The sequence below is a fragment of the Electrophorus electricus genome, chromosome 4, assembly GCF_041902795.1.
Source record: "Electrophorus electricus isolate QZ-2024a chromosome 4, ASM4190279v1, whole genome shotgun sequence".
Taxonomy (NCBI): domain Eukaryota; kingdom Metazoa; phylum Chordata; class Actinopteri; order Gymnotiformes; family Gymnotidae; genus Electrophorus; species Electrophorus electricus.
In genome coordinates this window covers 274693-295000 of record NC_137500.1, presented here as the reverse complement: position 1 = coordinate 295000, position 20308 = coordinate 274693, and the positions used below count along the sequence as shown (strand labels likewise).

General features: G+C 48.3%; 1 protein-coding gene across 9 annotated transcripts in view; it reads right to left on the bottom strand.

Annotated features, from left to right (window-relative positions):
* The window catches only part of akap9 (A kinase (PRKA) anchor protein 9), a 73738-nt gene that overhangs the window by 8777 nt on the left and 44653 nt on the right, over nt 1-20308 (bottom strand). For 7 of the 9 annotated variants that reach the window (XM_081711730.1, XM_081711732.1, XM_081711737.1 and 4 more), the window contains 22 exons: nt 18993-19225; nt 18635-18754; nt 15442-15618; nt 14763-14867; nt 13812-13964; nt 13294-13380; nt 10123-11127; nt 9558-9692; nt 8380-8424; nt 8140-8286; nt 7653-7781; nt 6776-7312; nt 5396-5450; nt 4969-5069; nt 4493-4696; nt 2775-2936; nt 2537-2687; nt 1878-2079; nt 1339-1489; nt 1133-1246; nt 808-972; nt 1-326 (listed from right to left, as the gene is read on the bottom strand). The exon at nt 1-326 is cut by the window's left edge and continues 43 nt beyond it. In XM_081711730.1, coding sequence (XP_081567856.1) covers nt 1-326; nt 808-972; nt 1133-1246; nt 1339-1489; nt 1878-2079; nt 2537-2687; nt 2775-2936; nt 4493-4696; nt 4969-5069; nt 5396-5450; nt 6776-7312; nt 7653-7781; nt 8140-8286; nt 8380-8424; nt 9558-9692; nt 10123-11127; nt 13294-13380; nt 13812-13964; nt 14763-14867; nt 15442-15618; nt 18635-18754; nt 18993-19225 — 4504 coding nt within the window. The remainder of the gene's footprint in view (nt 327-807; nt 973-1132; nt 1247-1338; nt 1490-1877; nt 2080-2536; nt 2688-2774; nt 2937-4492; nt 4697-4968; nt 5070-5395; nt 5451-6775; nt 7313-7652; nt 7782-8139; nt 8287-8379; nt 8425-9557; nt 9693-10122; nt 11128-13293; nt 13381-13811; nt 13965-14762; nt 14868-15441; nt 15619-18634; nt 18755-18992; nt 19226-20308) is intronic. The other 2 variants (XM_035535558.2, XM_081711735.1) reach the window with 2 other exon arrangements.

The window sequence follows — 20308 nt, the reverse complement described above, 5'->3', positions numbered from 1 at the left end:
TCAGACACTCTCTGCTGCAGCTGGTCTCTCTCTCCCTCCAGCCTCATCCCTCGCTCCCTCTCTCCGTCCAGCCGGGCCTGGAGCTCCTCGGCTCGTCTCTGCAGCCGGGCGGCACTCTCTTGTGCCTCCTGCAGGGAGCTGCGGTCGTGTGCAGCCACACGTGAGAGGCCGTCCCGCTCCTGTTCCCACGCACGCTGTGTCTGCACCGCCTGCAACTTCTGCTGCTCCAACTGTTTCATCAGCTCCACCAGGGCAGAGTGCTTCTGCGTCAGCTGCCCCTGAAGGGTCTGCAGCAGAGCCTCCACCGAATGAACCCCCTCCTCCACCTTCAGACCATACATGGTGGGAGGAAAAAAAACCCTCTTCAGATCAGTGTCAGACGACACTGACGGACTGAGATAATGATCCAAGTTTGAGGAAAAAGTCTATGCTGAAGGTTACAGGTCAGAGGTCAGTACACTTAAAGGTCTCCAAGCTCCAAACTAATTAGAAACAGCCTTATAGGTTCAACTAATGTACCTGGAGTCACTAAACCCCAAGCCCTGAACCTGAAACCCATCAGCACAGTCTGACAATATTCCAGCTCTCACACTCACTTACATTTCCATTTACAGCATTTATCTGATGCTTTTATGCAAAGTGACTTACAATTATGACTGAACACAACTAGTAATTGAGGGTCAAGGGTCTTGTTCAGGGGCTTAACAGTGGGGACCTGGCAGAGGTGGGACTTGAACTGGCAACGTTCTGGTTACTAGTTGAGCTTGGTAACCAAATGTTCGTCTGCTCATACAGAAGTGTGCTGACCTGGCCACAGCTAGCTTCCGCCTGCTCCACACCCTGTGTGCTGCTGTCCTGCAGGGGGCGCTGTGTGTGCTGGAGCTGGCTGAGCAGCTGAGTGCTGAGCTCCTTCTCTCTCTGTAGAGCAGAGCTCACCTCCCTGATCTGGGCCTGCTGAGCCTCTGACGTCACCTATGACACAAGCCCACGCAGATCAGACCAGAGCCACACATTTAGATCAGACCACAACCACACAAGAGATCATGCAGATCTCAGGTCAGACCAGACCAGACCTAGCTCAGGCCCAACTCAGATCAGATCGAGCTTGTGTCCGAGATCTGACGCTATCTACCTGCAGCTCATCCCTCTCCTCTGTGAGCTGAGCCAAGACCTCTCTCTCCTTCTCCAGAGAGGCAGACAGCTCTGCCACAAAATCTTGCTGCTCCTCCAGAGCCAGTCTCAGGTCCTAGAGACAGACAGCATGGGGGTCACACCTTTTGTCTAGAAGTAAATGTGGCATGCAGTGTAAGTGTGTTCATCAGGGTGGTGGTGTCTCACCTCGACCTCCTCTCTCTTTCCTTCCTGTCGCCTCTCGGCTCGGCTGGCCTCCCGCTCCACTGTCCACTGCAGCTCTCGGACTCGCCTCTGCTCCTCCTGCAGCTGGTTGCTCAGTGAGTCCAGCTCAAATGCCTTGGCAGACACCTCACGCCTGGCACAGAACATCCACACAGTTACATGACAGCTGGTCCACGTCTGGGGAACTCAAACCAAGACTCTGGTGATGCCAACCTGCTCTACCTGCCTACACACACTCAATATCGGACATGAGTTTACACACACTCACACGGCACACACCTACATACAGACAAATGTTTACGAACAGTTCCATGTACACACACACACAGACACACACACACACACACACACAGAGACGTGCACAGACAGAGATAAGAAACGATCCACAAGCAGTTGGTCTTTAGTGAACACTTAAAGTAAGGTAAGTAGAATTTGTGCGTGCATGAGTGTGTGTGTGTATGCATGTGCACATGGATGTGTGTGTGTGTGTGTGTGTGTGTGTGTGTGTGTGTGTGTCTCACCTGAGCGCATCAACCTCCTTCAGGTGTTTCTGCTGGGTCTTGAGTGACATCTCCAGTTCTAGTTTGGTCTGAGCCAGTTCAATCTTCAGCTCCAGTTCTGGAGACCTGCCGGAGTCGGACTCAGACACAGGGACATCCATGTCTCTCCCTGTCCCTAACTGCTCTGCCTCTTGTCCTGCTGAGGACCACGTCTTACACAGGCCTGTCAGCAGAAGGACAGATGTTGAAGGAGCTTCCTGTCCAAGTCAGTTCAGAATCAAAACAGTGTTACACTGTTATGCAACATTCTGGAGTTTGCCTGTAATCCGTAGTGAAAATGACAAAGCCGATCAGTAAGAAAGTCGGAGAGTTAATGAGCAGCTAACGAAGGACATGTCAGTGTTATCATGCACGTGTCACTGAGGTTTAAAATAAAGAGATAGTTCACAGCATGCAAATAAGAATTCCATGTGAAACCATATCAGGCCTCTGAGGCCTAGCAGCCAGCCCCAGTAAAACAGACACTGCAGCAGGTTTAGCAGTATTTCCACCTCTAAAGACCATATTGCATCAGGGGGACTTCAAGCACTGATGAGTTTATTATGTAACAAATAACCCAAGTATTTCTGTTTTTCATGTCAAACTGCTACAAAGACTTTGGCTGAGTGTGGGTGTCATACCGGTAGTGGCCACTGGGTGGTGCTGCCGCAAGTTGAGTTCAGTGTCCTGCTGCCAGTGTTGGAGCTGGGCTTGTAGCTGTGAGATCTCTGCTAGCAGACTGCTCCGCTCAGCAGTGTGAAGGGAAGACAGCGCCTCCTGCTGGCGGAAATCCTACACACAGCCAGACACGCACGGTTCTGAACATGGACTCTGTGTGTGTGTGTGTGTGTGTGTGTGTGTGTGTGTGTGTTTGTGAACCTGATCGTTAAGCAGCCTCTGTAGCTGGTTAAGGTGGGTGACTGCGTCACTGTTGTCCAGTAGATCCACATGTGAGATCAGTGCCGTCTTGAACACGTTTCGCTCTCTCATAAACACCTGCTGCACTGCACAGAGCAGCTCAGCACGCCAGTCAGCGGCAGCCTGTACACACGTATGCACACAGACACATAAGATCAGTGTAGTGTGTTTAAGTTAACTGTACTGTGTGTAAGAGTAGTGTCAGTGTGTGTATAAGAGTAGTCAGTGTGTAACTGTAGTGTAGTGTGTGTGTATGTGTAATAGTGTGAGGATGTGTAAGTGGTGTAGTGTGTGTTTGTGTAAGAGTAGTGTCAGTGTGTGCGCGTGTGCAAGAGTAGTGTCAGTGTGTGCGCGCAAAAGTAGTATCAGTGTGTGCGCGCGCGCGCAAGAGTAGTGTCAGTGTGTGCGCGCGCGCAAGAGTAGTGTCAGTGTGTGCGCGTGTAAGTGTAGTGCTAGTTTGTGTAAGTGTAGTGTGTGTGTAAGTGTAGTGTTAGTGTCTGTGTGTGTATAAGAGTACGGTCAGTGTGTGTGCGCGCAAGTGTAATGTCTGTGTCTGTGAGTGTAAGTAGTGTCAATGTGTGTAAGAGAAATGTTAGTGTGTGGGGGTGTAAGAGTAGTGTGTGTGTAAGAGTAGTGTTAGTGTATGAGTGTAGTGTCAATGTGTGTGTAAGAGCAGTGTTAATGTGTGTGTAAGAGTAGTGCTAGTGTCAGAGTAATGTCTGTGTGTGTGTGTGTGTGCGCGCACGCGTATAGTGTCAGTATGTGTGTGTGTGTGTGTGTGTGTAGTGTCAGTATGTGTGTGTGTGTAGTGTCAGTGTGCATGTGTGAGTGTGCGTGAGTAGTGTCAGTATGTGTGTGTGCGCAAGTGTAGTGTTAGTGTCAGCGTGTGTGTGTGTGTAGTGTCTGTGTGTGCGCGCATGTGTGTGTAAGGGTAGTCTCTGTGTGTGTGTGCGCATGTGTGTGTAAGGGTAGTCTCTGTGTGTGTGTGTATGTGTGTGAGTAGTGTCAGTGTGTGTGTGCGGTGTTTGTGTGCATGTAGGAGTAGTGTCAGTGTGTGTGAGTGTGTGTGTAAGAGCAGTCTCGGTGTGTTTCTAAGAGTAGTGTCAGTGTGTGTGTGTGTGCGCGTGCAAGTATAGTGTCAGTGTGTGTGTGTGTGTGCAAGTATAGTGTCAGTGTGTGAGTGTGTGTGAGTAGTGTTAGTGTGTGTGTAAGTGTAGTATTAATTTGTATGTAAGAGTAGTGTCTGTGTGTGTGTGTGTGAGAAAGAGCAGTGTCTGTGTGTGTGTGTGTGTGTGTGTAAGAGCAGTGTTAGTGTTTATGTGTGTGTCTAGGAGCAGTTTGTGTTTGTGTACGTGTGCACATGTAATAGCAGTGTCAGTGTGTGTGTGTGTGTGTGTAAGAGCAGTGTTTGTGTGTATGTGTGTGTAAGAGCAGTGTGTGTGTGTGTGTGTGTGTGTGTGTGTAGTGTGTGTGTAGTGTTGGTGTGTGTGTGTGTGTGTAGTGTTAGTGTGTGTGTGTGTGTAGTGTTAGTGTGTGTGTGTGTGTGTGTAGTGTTAGTGTGTGTATGTAGTGTTAGTGTGTGTGTGTCTGTGTGTGTGTAAGAGCACTGTCAGTATGTGCGCGGGTGTAAGTGTAGTGTTAGGGTTATGCATCTTGCGGTAGAGGGCGGAGGCTCTTGCCTGTGTGTGCGTCTGGGTGTGGTGACAGGTCTGCAGCTGGGTGAGCAGCTCTTTGAGGGACTCCACTGTGTCTAGCAGGGCTTCCCTCTCTTTTCTCCAGGCCTGCAGAGGGAGCTGTGCTCCAGACTGTCCCCCCTCAGGGACAGGCAGCTCAGACAGAGAGAGCACCTGCATACCTTCTTGATGAACCTCTCTGAGCAGCGTCTGCAGAGGACAGGTCACATGATCACATGGCATGTTTACACCCTCATCTGCCATTTCTCAGCTATGAGTGTGTGTTGTGAGTGAGAATGTATGTTGGTGTGTGTGTTTTAGTGTTAGTGTTAATGAGCGTGTGTGTGTATGTGCGCGCGCTTGTGCTAGTGAGTGGGTGGGTGGGTGTGTGTTAGTGAGTGGGGTGTGTGTGTGTGTGTGTGTGTGTGTGTGTGTGTGTGTGTGTGTGTGTGTGTGTGCGCGCGCGCGCGCGCGTAGTGCACCTTGACCCTGTCGGGCAGCAGGTCAGGGTCATCTGGCCGCGCTCCCTCAGGTGTGCTCCTGAACTCAAAGCCTGTCCTCTGGCTCCAGTCTGAGCTGCTGTCTGTCAGACACACAGCGCGCCACCACAGGGGGGTTAGACAGTGACGCTAGTCAGCAGAGGGACACGGTGGTGGACTACACAGATCAGATTAGACTACGCTTACATCCAGGAGCTGGGACTTATCTGGGTGGTTCTGGTTCTGCTAATTCTAAGATCATCTGTACCGTTCTCTGGTCATTAACCCTTAATGGACAATAGGCTGCACAGACTAACGGCCAGTGCAGTTCTGAGTGAATTCAGACCCTACTGCTAGGAGACAGAAGCGATTCAGACCCTACTGCTAGGAGACAGAGCAAACTAAACCCTTTGTGTGAATGAACGCTCACCGCTAGTGTAGCCATCTCTGAACTGGGAGGCAGTGGGATGCTCGAGTCTCGCAGTCTGGCAGAAAAAACACAAACTTCAGCTGAACACACACTGCACAGCATACAGAACACATGACCACACAAATAAACACATACGGGTAGGTAGTTAAAGGACCGAATGAATGAATGACTGAATGACTGAATGAACGAATGATGAATGCTACATAGCATAGGTAAGACAGCTACGTGCCACAGACCTCTCACCTACACATACCCCCCACATACACCTAGACATACCCCCCCCCACATCTACACATACCCCCCCCACACATCTACACATACACCCCCCACACATCTACACATACCCCCCCACACATCTACAAATAACCCCCCCACACATCTACAAATAACCCCCCCACACATCTACAAATAACCCCCCCACACATCTACAAATAACCCCCCTCACACCTACAAATAACCCCCCTCACATCTACACATACCCCCCCCTATACCTACACATACCCCCCCTACACCTACACATACCCCCCCCACATCTACACATACAGGTCTGGAGTCAGTCTGGTAGAGAAACCGCTCATATGGGCTTCTGATTACAAACCGGAAGGTTTGTTTTGAACATAGATATCAACCAAAGTGTGAATGAGGGAGATTTAATTTTGTTCTGACCAAAGAAAACCTGCCATCTGTATAAAGGTCAGAAATGCACTGTAGACCACATCCTCTCTGTGTGATGATAAAAGTGATCTAGCACAGATGGAGCTTAATAAATAAATAATACGTTGTGAGAATGGAGATTGGTGTGAGAGTGAAAAACTATTGGATTTGAAATCCTTAGAGAGCTTCTTAAAACGGTGTAAACATTAGTTTAGTGGAGGTTTTGCCTTTGTGAAATGCTCTCAATGTGCTTATTAATAAAATTTAAAAATGTTATTTAAACAAATGCATAGGACTTCTTGGTATCTGAGTTAGATGATCACCAGATAAAATGGTGAAGAATTAAAGAAACCAGGAATAAGGATCTTTGTGATGGCCACAAATTCAATTTAGCACCAATTAACGGTACATCCTGAACGATTACTGAATTAGTACAGTGGAGTAAATCAGGTACAGAAACACCATGATCAGACACAGGTCAACAGCAGACACATGCACCACACTTCCTGTGGTTCCAGGTTTACCAACATGAATGTGTGGACAGCGTCTCATCCCTATCGCCGGTGTATCTAGAGTTTCTCGAGGTGAAAGTGGTCTAGAACGTCCTGTGTGGGACATTTTTATCCCTGCAACTAAAGAGTCACCCAACCCAAACCCAGCTGTGGTGTCTCTGTGTTTGGTGTGCAGAGATCTGGTGAGAGGATGTGTGTGCAGGTATCTCCTGACCTCAGAGAGGCGGAGGCTGTGGACAGATGCTCGGAGTGCGCTGCACTCCTGCTCCAGACGCTGGTTGTCCCTCTTCAGGTTCTCGCTCTCAGAGATGTGCCTGTTCTCCATGTCCATGATTTCAGCTGCATGCAGCTCCTGCATCTGGCCGATTCGTTCCATATACTTGCAAATCACCTCCTCCAGCTCCTCCTGCAGCTCCACCTGTGTCCCCGCATCCATGAAAGACACGCCCTCAGAGCCCTTAGCTGAGGAGGTGGGACAGAGGGCCGAAGTCTCTGACTGGGTGCATGAGTTCTTCCTGGAGAGCGATGGTTTGTCCTTGGCAACACTTCCACCTTTGCTGTTGCTGTGGTGGTCTCTCCCTGCTCTCTTCTTGGACTGGGAGTGGGGCAGCACCGGCCCCAGTGCCCCCTCACCGGGCTGGGCTGAGGCAGCACGCAGCTGCTGGATTTCATCCATCAGCTCTGCGATGGACCCGTCTCGAACCTGCAAGTGCACCAGAGTAGCAGCTCGCCAAAGACCAACGTCTACTAACTAAAAGGAATGAGAAATAAGATGTGCTTTACAGATGCTATTTAATCTCAATCCGTAATCTAATCTCAATACTTCAACTAACTATTTTGGTGATGGACATGTGAAGTGAAACAGAATCTTTAGAGGACTAGCACATTCTGACTAAATGTAAATGTATAAATCAAGTTCTCTGATGTGCTTCCATGTGACCTATGTACAGGGTTCCAAAGTAGTATATCAGTACACACACTGTCATATCGATAAACACGAAAGGTCCTTGGGAGAAGAGTTTCTGCCAATTCACGTAAAGTGTTATAAAGGTAAATGAGACTACACTGGCTGTAAATGTCCTAACGTGTACCTGTATCTCCTCCTGTAGTTTGATGCTCCGCTCTATGTAGCTGTTCAGTTCCTCTTTAGTAGCTGCTGCTTCACCTCTGACCTCCTGCAGCTCCTGAAGAAGTTCAGCACTATCGACCTCACCTGATGTCTAAAGGTTAAAAGGTCAAAACCTCAGCAAACAGTATGCGAGTTACAGTCAGTGAGTGCAGTAGTGTGCAGTGAGCATGTGTGGTCCAGTGACAGTGTGTGGTGCAGTGACGATGTGTAGTGCAGTGAGCGTGTGCGGTGCAGTAATTGAACAAACCCTGGAGTAATGTCAGTAAAGCAGTGAGATCATGTCTCAGTACCAGACTGTAGTAGTGGGGTGTGCTAACAAAATCAGAAATTAGACCTGCACACATTTCCTTAGAAATTTATATGAACATGTAATGGGATTAGTGAATCTCTACAGGAGTAACAAGGATGAGGTCATGTGAAGTCACATATACACATATAGAGTGATGCACCTGGATCTGTTCCTGCAGTCTCTGGCTTTTCTCTCTCAGGTCAGCCAGCTCCTCTTGAGTACATACGGCTTCATCCTTGACCTCCTGCAGCTCCTTAAGAAGCTCTGACATCACACTGGAGTCTACTTCACTACCGTGTTTGGAGGCCTAAAAGTCAAGGCTCAAAAGGTCAGGATTTCGCCACGCTTAAGGTTTAGAGAAAGTGTAGATTCTGTGTGAGGTTGAAGACTTCTCACATACCTTCTGGACGTCGGTCTGTAACTTGTCTATCATTGCATCTTTGCGCTGGTAGAAAGTACAAGTCATAAAACATTTATAAATACGCGCACATGTGCTCACAGTTCTTAAAGTGTCCAGAAAACACAAGTTACAGATCCCACTCACCACTGTTAAATCAATAACACTAATTAAAATGTTAACTGTTAAATCAAAATCACTAATCATTATCTGCATTGTTGTCTTTTTATTATTTTTCCTTTTTGTATTAAATCTTGCTTCACTGATGTATTTAAGAATTTTATCCTCTTATCTTCAATAGCATTATGTATATTACAGCTTTTTGTACAATTTCTGTAACACCTCTACTGAAGCTAACACACACACACAGCTCTGCTGAAGTCCACACGCGCGCACACACACACACAGAGCTCTGCTAAAACCCACACACACACAGCTCTGCTGAAGACCCCCCACACACAGAGCTCTGCTAAAGCCCACACGCAGCTCTGCTGAAGACCCCCCACACACACAGAGCTCTGCTGAAGCCCCCCCCCACACACACAGAGTTCTGCTGAAGCCCACACGCCCAGAGCTCTGCTGAAGCCCACACACACACACACGCCCACAGAGCTCTGCTGAAGCCCCCCCCCCTACACACAGAGCACTGCTGAAACACACACACACACACACACGCAGAGCACTGCTGAAGCCCACACACACACACACACACACACACACACACACACACACAGATAGAGCTCTGCGGAAGCCAACACACACATACAGGGCTCTGCAGAAGCCTACACACAACATATTCACAACACCGAGCTCTGCTGAAGCCAACACACACACACCGAGCTCTGCTGAAGCCAACACACACACACCGAGCTCTGCTGAAGCCAACACACACACACCGAGCTCTGCTGAAGCCAACACACACACACCGAGCTCTGCTGAAGCCAACACACACACACCGAGCTCTGCTGAAGCCAACACACACACACCGAGCTCTGCTGAAGCCAACACACACACACCGAGCTCTGCTGAAGCCAACACACACACACAGAGCTCTGCTGAAGCCAACACACACACACAGAGCTCTGCTGAAGCCAACACACACACAGAGAGCTCTGCTGAAGCCAACACACACCTCACAGACTGAGTGTAATCAGTGTTCTGTAAAGCGCGATATCGTGTACCTGCATCTCTTCCTGTAGTTTTTGGCTGCGCTCTTTGCAGCAGTCCAGCTCCTCTTTCATAGCTGCTGCTTGACCTTTGACCTCCTGCAGCTCCTGGAGAAGCCCCTCCATCTGTCTGCTTCTGTCCTGTGTGACCTGCACCCAGCGTGCTCATTATTATTGCAGTCACCCGGGCCACTAGAACATCCTCTCAGTGTCTCTGAGACAGGAGCACGCACTGACTGGCACATTCTGACTGGCAAGCCCAGGAGTTGATTTTGATTCCCATTTGGTATGCTGAGCTTAATTATATTATATTATACATTAAATATAATATATTGCAGCAGATTGACTGATTCAGGTAATTTACATGCTTTTAGCAATAAGCGCTAGTCAAGACATTAATGTAGCAGAAATTAGTGTCTTATCTGATATTTAATAAACTCAACACAAACATATAAAGGTCTGTATTACTGTAACTACTAGGTAGAGTGTTGTACTATTGTACTACTGTGCTGGGTGCAGTGTTGTACTACTGTGCTGTGTAAAGATCTGTTATGACAGGTGTTGTGTCCCTCATGCGCACCTGTGCAGGATGTCCCGTTTGTTCTGCTGATTTCAGTGTCATTTGGTTGAGCAGCTCGGTGAGCATTGCCAGTCGTTTCTGATATTCCTGCACTTCCTGTTCGGAGTTGGTCAGCAGCTGTTTCTGGAGATCTTGGTCTTTCTGCATGGAGCTCAGACCCTCCTCCAGTTCTCGGAGCTTCTTGGTCAAGAGGCCCATGTTCTTTAGAGGAGTTACACTGGGCTCCTTCACCTGCACCCTGAGGTTCTCAACCTCTAACTCCGCACTGGAGCCCACAAGTTTGGCTTTGTCTAGTAGGGTCTCAGAGTGGAGCTCTTTGGTCTGGACCGGAACAGACTCAAGCTGGGCCTGACCCATCACCACAGACACTTTCTCCCTGAGTTTCTCCTCCAGCTGAGAGATCTTAAGATGGAGGGTTTCTGCATCCACCCGAGCTTTCTCCACCTGACACCTGCATTCCTTTAATTCCACCTCCTTCTCTTCAATGCACTGCTCCAGCTCCTCCACCCTCTGGTTCAGGTCAGTCACTCTGGACGCAGCACTCTTCTCTAGTGCCTGGACTTGGGCCTGAGCCACTACCAGTGCTGCGGTTCTGTCTCTCAGAGCCTCTTCCAGCTCAACCAGCAACCTCTCGCTCTCCTTCACCCCCTCCCTCTCTCTCGCTTCCTCTCTCTCCATCACTTCCTCCTGCAGACTCTCATATTTAGAGAGGAGTGAGGAATGATCAGCCTTGAGTGTTTTAAGCTCCTTTGTGGTCTCATCCATCTTTTGCTTCAGTTCATCATACTCCTCTTCATCATGGCAACATGCATCATCTTGGTCCATCTCGTCTTGGGTGGACTGTTTGTGCTCTATGTGGGAGAGCTCCTCCTGGAGTTTCTCAATGACAGAGTTGAGCTGTTCAACCTGATCCTCGCTGTTGCGTTTCAGACGCTCCTGTTCCCCATGCAGGTACTCTACCTGAGCCTCCAGCTCACGCACCAGTTCACCCAGTTCCTCCACCTCCTGGGGACACCAGAGCACACAGTCAGGGCAGAAGCCAAGTTATCCATGACTGCCATCACCCAGTAACAGGAATCGATGCATGCAGTTTCCAACCAAGGCTGCGATATCAAACTTTGATATGTACAGACACATGGTCAATGGTGGTGAATAAACATAAATACATACATACAGGTTACTAGTTAAATAAACACAGTCGACCTCTGGAACTGGGTGTAATTTATCCTTAAAACGTTCCATGCTTCTATAAGAACACTCTTTAGACGAAGTGAAAATGAACACTCTTTGGTGAAGACATCATGTTATAATGGTCATGATCTGTCTTGGGCAGTTATCTAAGTCCCAGTGATGGGCACTTTTTCATTTAATCTGTATAGTCTTCCATGGCTTACACATCAGCACCAGACGCTCCGTACAATCTGACAGTGTAGATGGCACTAGTGGTCATCCGATATGGGTTTGTCAATGGCTGATGCCGAAATTTACAGTGCAGAGCAGATATATAATGCTCATATCAATGGCAATTTTGCTTTACAATTTATTAATAAGAACACAAAACTGCTGAACTTAAACATTTATTTAAACACTGCTATTATCTGCATTGTTTTCTTTGCTTAAGCAGATCTGCATTCTGTGTACTTATTTTAAATAAAAAATGTATCTGGGTACATTGCCACGAAAAACACACCACCCAATGACAATTATCTGGAAGTGGCATGGAATCAGCACAATTAATCAGTTGACCACTAGATGACACATCTGGATGTTTCATGTCTTTATGGTCCTAAACCCTGAATTCCTTTAGCAAAGTGACTGCTATGCTCTGATTAGATCACTCAACAACCATCACGCAACCTCTCTGAAGATTGGGGTGTTATCTTAGACTTAGTGCTGGATTTTATTAGTTAACTTTCTTTTTGGATTTTATTTGTTTATGAAATGCACTTTGCAAACTTTGGAAAAAGCACTACATTAATGAAGTATATCATAATTATAACATACAGAGTGTTCATTTTCTTCCTGTTGAGAACAAAACAATTCTCTGAGAAATGACAAACAAAAAACAAGACACAAAAATGACAAACAAACATGCGACAGAATATTTAATGAGCACAAGCCATTTGGATAACCAAGTAAGCAATTAGTGCTCTTTAAATAATCCAAGTAATTTTTCCGTTAGTGCTCTTTAAATAATCCAGGTAATTTTTTGCTACACACAATGTTTTAGAATATTTGTGAAACAAGCTATGAACTAAAAACATTATGACCGGGTTTAGCAAAAACAGGTCTGAGAACAGCAAAGCAAGACAGCAGCTATCAAACAGAGAGGGTAACCTCCAGGCCCCTGTCCTCAGAGAGGTTAACACACAGAGAGGGTAACCGCTGGGTCCCTGTCCGCAGAGGTTAACACACAGAGAGGGTAACCGCCGGGTCCCTGTCCGCAGAGGTTAACACACAGAGAGGGTAACCGCCAGGCCCGTTCTCAGAGAGGCTAACACACAGAGAGGGTAACCGCCAGGCCCGTTCTCAGAGAGGCTAACACACAGAGAGTGTAACCGCCAGGCCCGTTCTCAGAGATTAATACACAGAGAGGGTAACCGCCAGGCCCCTGTCCTCAGAGAGGTTAACACACAGAGAGGGTAACCGCCAGGCCCCTGTCCTCAGAGGTTAACACACAGAGAGGGTAACCGCCAGGCCCATTCTCAGAGGTTAATACACAGAGAGTGTAACCGCCAGGCTCGTTCTCAGAGGTTAATACACAGAGAGGGTAACCGCCAGGCCCGTTCTCAGAGGTTAACACACAGAGAGGGTAACCGCCAGGCCCGTTCTCAGAGGTTAACACACAGAGAGGGTAACCGCCAGGCCCGTTCTCAGAGGTTAACACACAGAGAGGGTAACCGCCAGGCCCGTTCTCAGAGGTTAACACACAGAGAGGGTAACCGCCAGGCCAGTTCTCAGAGGTTAACACACAGAGAGGGTAACCGCCAGGCCCGTTCTCAGAGGTTAATACACAGAGAGGGTAACCGCCGGGACCCTGTCCACGGAGGTTAAAAGAATACCGACATACACACAATCCATCACGAGTCCACACACACAAACACACAGGAGCGGGCAGGTCGGCGGGCTGACCTCCAGCATGTGTGTGTGTGTGTGTGTGTGAAACCTTACCTTGTTTTCTGGGCTTGTGTCCCGGGGCTGAGGTTTAGCGATCTGCTCATTAAGAAGAGCTATTTCCCTGTCCTTCTCTTCCAACACCTTCAAGAGTTAGATACTGTCACATGACTGTGCTTTATAACACTGCTCACAGGCTCCTGACACACTCCACACCAGAGCCACAATTCAGCTCAACTTCACAGGTGCTTGCAAGAAACGGTTAACTGAATAACTGATATATTTGGAAACGCAACAAACCAAATGTTAACAATATCAGAAGCCATGAAGTCTAAGAATGGATTATCCACTTTAGCATGATTAATGGCAAGTGTTACGTTAAACCAGCCTGTTACCTGATAACGCTCTTAGAGTATTGACTGGGTAAAAAAAACTGTTTGTATGGACAGGATTCTAAATGTAAGATGAGGAAATATGAGATTAGATCGGTGTTCTGTTGTCGTTTTAAAGGCTGGCAGGGGTAAGGAGCTCCCGTGTTTGAGTGTGCGCGCATGCATACGAGTGTGTTCCCTCACCATTTGCAGGTTGCTCTGGGCTACCAACTCCTGCTGCTGAGTGTAGATCTCTTTCTTCTGGATCTCCAGTTGCATGTGCAGCTGTTGCACCTCCTCACTCTTGTTCTGCAGTTCCTCTCTGAACTGTTCCAGCTGCTCCTCCAGGTTAACAATCTGCACGAAGACAACACACTGAGATATCAGAACACCGTTACAGTTACAGGCTTACATGCTAGACTGCTACTGTCAGCGCCGTTATAGCTGTTTTATGGTCAGTTCCATGAGAGTTAGTTACCAACACATTTACATTTATGTAAAATTACAGTAAGTTCCCTGAGAGTTAGTTATACACTTAGCACATCACCAAATACTGTTACAGTCAGGATTAACATTAAATTATTACACATTACTACTAAACACGGTTATAGTCACAATTTTTTTTTTACTCATTAGCACAAGATTACTAAGCAGTTACAGTTAATGTATAGCCAGCCTTGTTCCAGTTAATCTCTTCATCACTGAAGGTCATTAATTCCTGTTACAGTCACAGCCTTGTACCCCATTACCACAGATCACTAACAGATACAGTAAGATCCCCCAGTAGTACGAACTCCCTAAATCATCTGACTTCTCCTGGCGGGCATCTCAGCCTGTTCCCTGCACACTCTTATTTAGTTTAATCATCATTATTGCCCAAAGCGTGAAACACGGTCACCATGATAAAAACATCAGTCAGTTATAACTACCTCCCCAAACTCCATTACAGACAGACCTCAGACACACTCCATAAAGACGGTTATGTAAAGACAGCTACAGCGCTGACACAGCAGAGACAGAGTGACCTAAACATGAACATATGAGAAGCTGAACATTGTTTCTGCAGCTCACCAAGTAGCAGTCGACCTCATAAAAATGAACTTTTATCTCTTAGTATTAAAATGAGCCTCAAACTAATACTGGGACAGAAAGTACCTCCTTCTCTTTCCTGTCCAGGGCTTCTCGTTCAGTCTGGAGCAGGGCCTCCAGTGAGACATCAGGCCTGCCATCCATAGAGGCATACTGTGTAGTCTCCTGCACCTGCACACGCAGGCACACGTGCACACACACACACACGCACGCGAAACAACACGCAAACACACACTTCAGATTTTGTTAAGAAAATTGAATGGATGCAAACATATGGAACATTAATGTTAGCACGCACTGGAACCACACACACACACACACACACACACACAAAGCTCAATACACGCACACCTCTACATCACAAAAACACCAACAGGTCAAAGTTACAACTGGAGTGTCAGAGCACAGTGGAAAAGGATGACATTGAAGCACCACCCCTCGGCAAGCACACACACACACACACACACACACACACACACACACACACACACACACACACACACACGCGCACAAATGCTAATCATGCATCTGTATTCTCTCTGTCTGTTTCAGTCACTTAGTGCCTCCTTCACACGCACATCCACAATCCCAGCAGGATAACCTTGGCAGTTAATACCTTTAGCAATATCCTGCTATCTCTCTCTCACACACACGGACACTCTCTGCAGCGTCACAGTGAAACATGCCATGGTGCTAGCCGCTAAAGCTAAGCTGGAGCGGTGCGTGGCGGTACAGACTCACGGACCCTGTGCAGGCCGTCGGTGCTAGTGATCAGCGCCTGCTCCAGCTCCCTCACACGGCACTCCAGCCTCTCCATCTCCTCATTCCTCTCCTCCACATCGCTCTGCAGCCGCTCTGAACGCAGCAGGAGCTCACTGCAGCAGTCTGTCTTCTCCTGCAGAGTGGAGCGCAGCTCCTCCAGCTAAAAGGGGGGGGGGGGCAGAGAGAGAGAGAGAGAGAGAGAGAGAGAGAGAGAGAGGGAGAGAGGGAGTAGAGGAGAGAAGGTGTGGGGGGAGGAGGAGGTGATGAGAAAAAGGGAAGAGGAAAAGGAATAAAGGGACAGAGACAGAAGGGGAGAATGAGAGAGAAAGAGTGAAGGAGACGCAAGACAGGAAGAGGAAAGAGGAGCAAGAGAGGGTTAGACAGAGAGAGGTGTTTGTGTGTAGGTCAGTCCAGGTTTAGTACGTGAACTACTGTTGCGGACTGTGGCTGCCTAGCAACGACCTCAACACTAATGCAGCAAAGAACTCACTATTACAGCGAGTTTATAATCACACACACACACACACACACACACACACACACAGACACACACACACAGACACACACACACAGACACACACACACAGACACACACAGAGACACACACAGAGACACACAAAAAGTCTACTCATAAGGCAGGATAGTGTCTGCAATACAGTTTTAACCCAGATAGATTTTTAATGAGCATTTAATACATAAACCTATTTCTACACATGTATAAGGTGTACGTACGGTACCGCATTTACATGTATGCTGTGTATATACACTGTACTGTGTTTACATTGCTGGACTGTGGGAGGTGTGTAGTGTAAATGACCTTTCTGTGACAATTCTGGACTCTGAGACGTTGCTGGACTGTGGGCATTACCTCTGACTTTGCTGGACTGTGGGCGGTGTGTAGCGCAATTTGCCTCTTTGTGATGTTGCTGGACTGTGGGGCGGGGGGCGTGTGTAGTGTAAATTACCCCTCTGTGATGATGTTGGACAATATGGGGGGGGGCAGGGCGGGGCAGGTGTAGTGTAAATTACCTCTCTGTGATGCTGCTGGACTGTGGAGGGTATAGTGTAAATTACCTCTCTATGATGCATCTGGATTATATGGGGGTAGGTAACGTGAATTACCTCTATGTGATGTTGCTGGACTGTGGGCGTTACTTCTCTGATGTTGCTGGACTGTGGGGGGTGTAGTGTAAATTACATCTCTGTGATGCATCTGGATTATGGGGGGGTGGGTCGGTAGTGTAAATTACCTCTCTGTGACGTTGCTGGACTCTGGGGGTGTGTAGTGTAAATTACCTCTCTATGACGTTGCTGGACTGTGGGGGTGTGTAGTGTAAATTACCTCTCTGTGAGGTTGCTGGACTGTGGGCGTTACCTCTCCGTGACATTGCTGGACTGGGGGGGGGGTGTAGTGTAAATTACCTCTCTGTGACATTGCTGGACTGTGGGCATTACCTCTCTGTGACGTTGCTGGATTGGGGGGGGGGGGGGGGTACTGTAAATTACCTCTCTGATGTTGTTGGACTGTGTGGGGGGGGTGTAGTGTAAATTACCTCTCTGTCATTGCTGGACTGTGGGCGTTACCTCTGTGACGTTGCTGGACTGTGGGGGTGTGTAGTGTAAATTACCTGTCTGTGACATTGCTGGACTCTGTGGGGTGTGTAGTGTAAATTACCTCTCTGTGACGTTGCAGGACTGGGGGGGGGGGGCAGATGTAGTGTAAATTACCTCTCTGTGACATTGCTGGACTGTGGGCGTTACCTCTGTGACGTTGCTGGACTGTGGGGGTGTGTAGTGTAAATTACCTTTCTGTGATGTTGCTGGACTGTGGGGGGTGTAGTGTAAATTACCTCTCTATGATGCATCTGGATTATGGCGGGGGGGGGGGGGGGGGTTATTGATTTGTGTGGGGTGTGTAGTGTAAACTATCTCTCTGATGTTGCTGGACTGTGGGGGGTGTACTGTAAATTACCTCTCTGATGTTGCTGGGCTGTGTGTGTGTGTGTGTGTGTGTGTGGGGGGGGGGGTAGTGTAAATTACCTCTCGGTGACGTTGCTGGACTATGGGGGGCTGTGTATTGTAAATTACCTCTCTGTGATGTTGCTAGTTTGTGGGGGATGTAGTGTAAATTACCTCTCTATGATGCATCTGGATTATGGCGGCCGGGGGGGGGTTTGGGGAGGGGGGGGGTACGGATTGTGTGGGGGGTGTACTGTAAATTACCTCTCTGTGACGTTGCTGGACTGTGGGCGTTACCTCTGTGACGTTGCTGGACTGTGGGGGTGTGTAGTGTAAATTACCTCTCTGTGACGTTGCAGGACTGGGGGGGGGGGGGAGATGTAGTGTAAATTACCTCTCTGTGACATTGCTGGACTGTGGGCGTTACCTCTGTGACATTGCTGGACTGTGGGGGTGTGTAGTGTAAATTACCTTTCTGTGATGTTGCTGGACTGTGGGGGGTGTAGTGTAAATTACCTCTCTATGATGCATCTGGATTATGGCGGGGGGGGGGGGGGGTTATTGATTTGTGTGGGGTGTGTAGTGTAAATTATCTCTCTGATGTTGCTGGACTGTGGGGGGTGTACTGTAAATTACCTCTCTGATGTTGCTGGGCTGTGTGTGTGTGTGGGGGGGGGGTAGTGTAAATTACCTCTCGGTGACGTTGCTGGACTATGGGGGGCTGTGTATTGTAAATTACCTCTCTGTGATGTTGCTAGTTTGTGGGGGATGTAGTGTAAATTACCTCTCTATGATGCATCTGGATTATGGCGGCCGGGGGGGGGTGGGTACGGATTGTGTGGGGGGTGTACTGTAAATTACCTCTCTGATGTTGCTGGACTGTGGGCATTACCTCTGTGATGTTGCTGGACTGTGGGAGTGTGTAGCGTAAATTACCTGTCTGTGACATTGCTGGACTGTGTGGGGTGTGTAGTGTAAATTACCTCTCTGTGAAGTTGCTGGACTGGGGGGGGGGGGTGGTAGTGTAAATTATCTCTCTGATGTTGCTGGACTGTGGGGGGTGTACTGTAAATTACCTCTGTGATGTTGCTGTACTGTGGGGGTGTGTAGCGTAAATTACCTGTCTGTGTCATTGCTGGACTCTGTGGGGTGTGTAGTGTAAATTACCTCTCTGTGACGTTGCTGGACTGGGGGGGGGGGGGTGTGGTGTAAATTACCTCTCTGTGACGTTGCTCTTTGCTGGACTGGGGTTTGGGGAGATTCTTCAGCTGCTGTTCAAGTTTCTGGATCTCCTGCTGAAACACATCTCGCTCGTGCTCTCTGTCCATAGCCTGCTCCTAAAGGGTCACAGTTCAATCGTCAGGCTATCAGAATATCACCACAGCTCTTGAGATTTCTCTCCGAACACAAACGTCACATCTGATGGCCTCTCTAGATGCAGCACGTAAGAAAGTTTCAGGTGTAATCAAAGGAGAAGGCAGGGTGTGAGTAGGGGGGTTTAGAACTGTCCTCAGGTCCTCATCTGCCCCACCACGCATCGGCAGCCCCAGTCACTGTCCTGAACTCTGCACTCACATCCAAGAAGCGGCGGTTGTGGTCCAGCTGTTTCTCCAGGGCGTGGATCTGCTGTGTGAGGTCAGCCGTCTCCACACGGTGGACGTCCTCCAGCTCAGCCACACGGCCCACCTGCTCCTCCAGCTCCACCTCCAGATGCTTCACCTGTTGAAGGAGCTCAGCATGCTCCTTCTCCGCCTGCCGTGCCACATCAACCTTCTCTTTCATCAACTTCTCCGTCTGCTCTAGGAGATCTGCGACCATTACACACACACACACACACACACACACACACACACACGTATGCAGAGCAGCTTGTCATTACTGTGTCCAGGTGGGTGGATGCTAGTTAAGAGCAGGTGGAGGAGACTGAAATGGAGGCATTATGGGGCAATTGCTGCACCTCTGACAAAGGAAGAGGGTCTTCTACAGTAACAGGGTTCACTGTGTCCTCGGCACAGAGTGGTTTTCAATACAGAGTAAATAGACTTGAACTGAGAAATACACCACAGGGAGGACGTAGCAAACCATGGACGCGTCTGTGTGTGTGTCTGCTTGGGGGGTTGTAAATAGATTTCACTACTGTGATAAATCCAGTATGAGTTCAGTTCAACTCTGACACACTGTTTGTGTTTACACAAGATGGCAGTGTGTCCAGGGGACTGAAGTGTGATTCTGTGGAAGAGGCGGGTCTGTGTTAGTCCAGGGGGTGGGATTATGTTGAGACCAGGGGGTGGGATTGTATTGAGTCCAAGGGGGCGGGATTGTGTTGAGTCCAGGGGGGGGGGGGACTGTTTTGAGTCCGGGGGGGCGGGACTCATGCCACCCTTTACAGCAGCCTGATGCAACACTCCTCCATTTCAGCATTCCACCAGTCAACAACACTTCCCAATTCAGCCCATCACGGGACCACATGGGTAACCATGGTGACAAGTGACTCAAATAATCCAGAGTGCATTTCCCAGAGGTTGTGGAAGGAAGGGGGTTGGGGGGCAGGGTTATTATGACTGAAGGTGGAAAAAAAGAAAAACCAAAGCAAATGAAGCACAGACAAAACAAGAAAGAAACAAAAATGAGAGAAAACACCCTCCCAGTGTGCAGCTTTAAGGAGACACAGTCCTAATTCTGCAGCCACCTCCCGACTGAAGAAAACACCTCCCGAGTTTACAGACACCTCAAGATAGTTGCCAATTAGGAATTCATTAAAATAATGTACGCTAATATTAAGACAAATTAAATCATGCCAACAACCATGAAATGAAAACAAATACAAAACAGCTTGTAGGGCAAATACATGGAGCACGACTTTTGATTTCATCTGCATAATTCTGATCTAA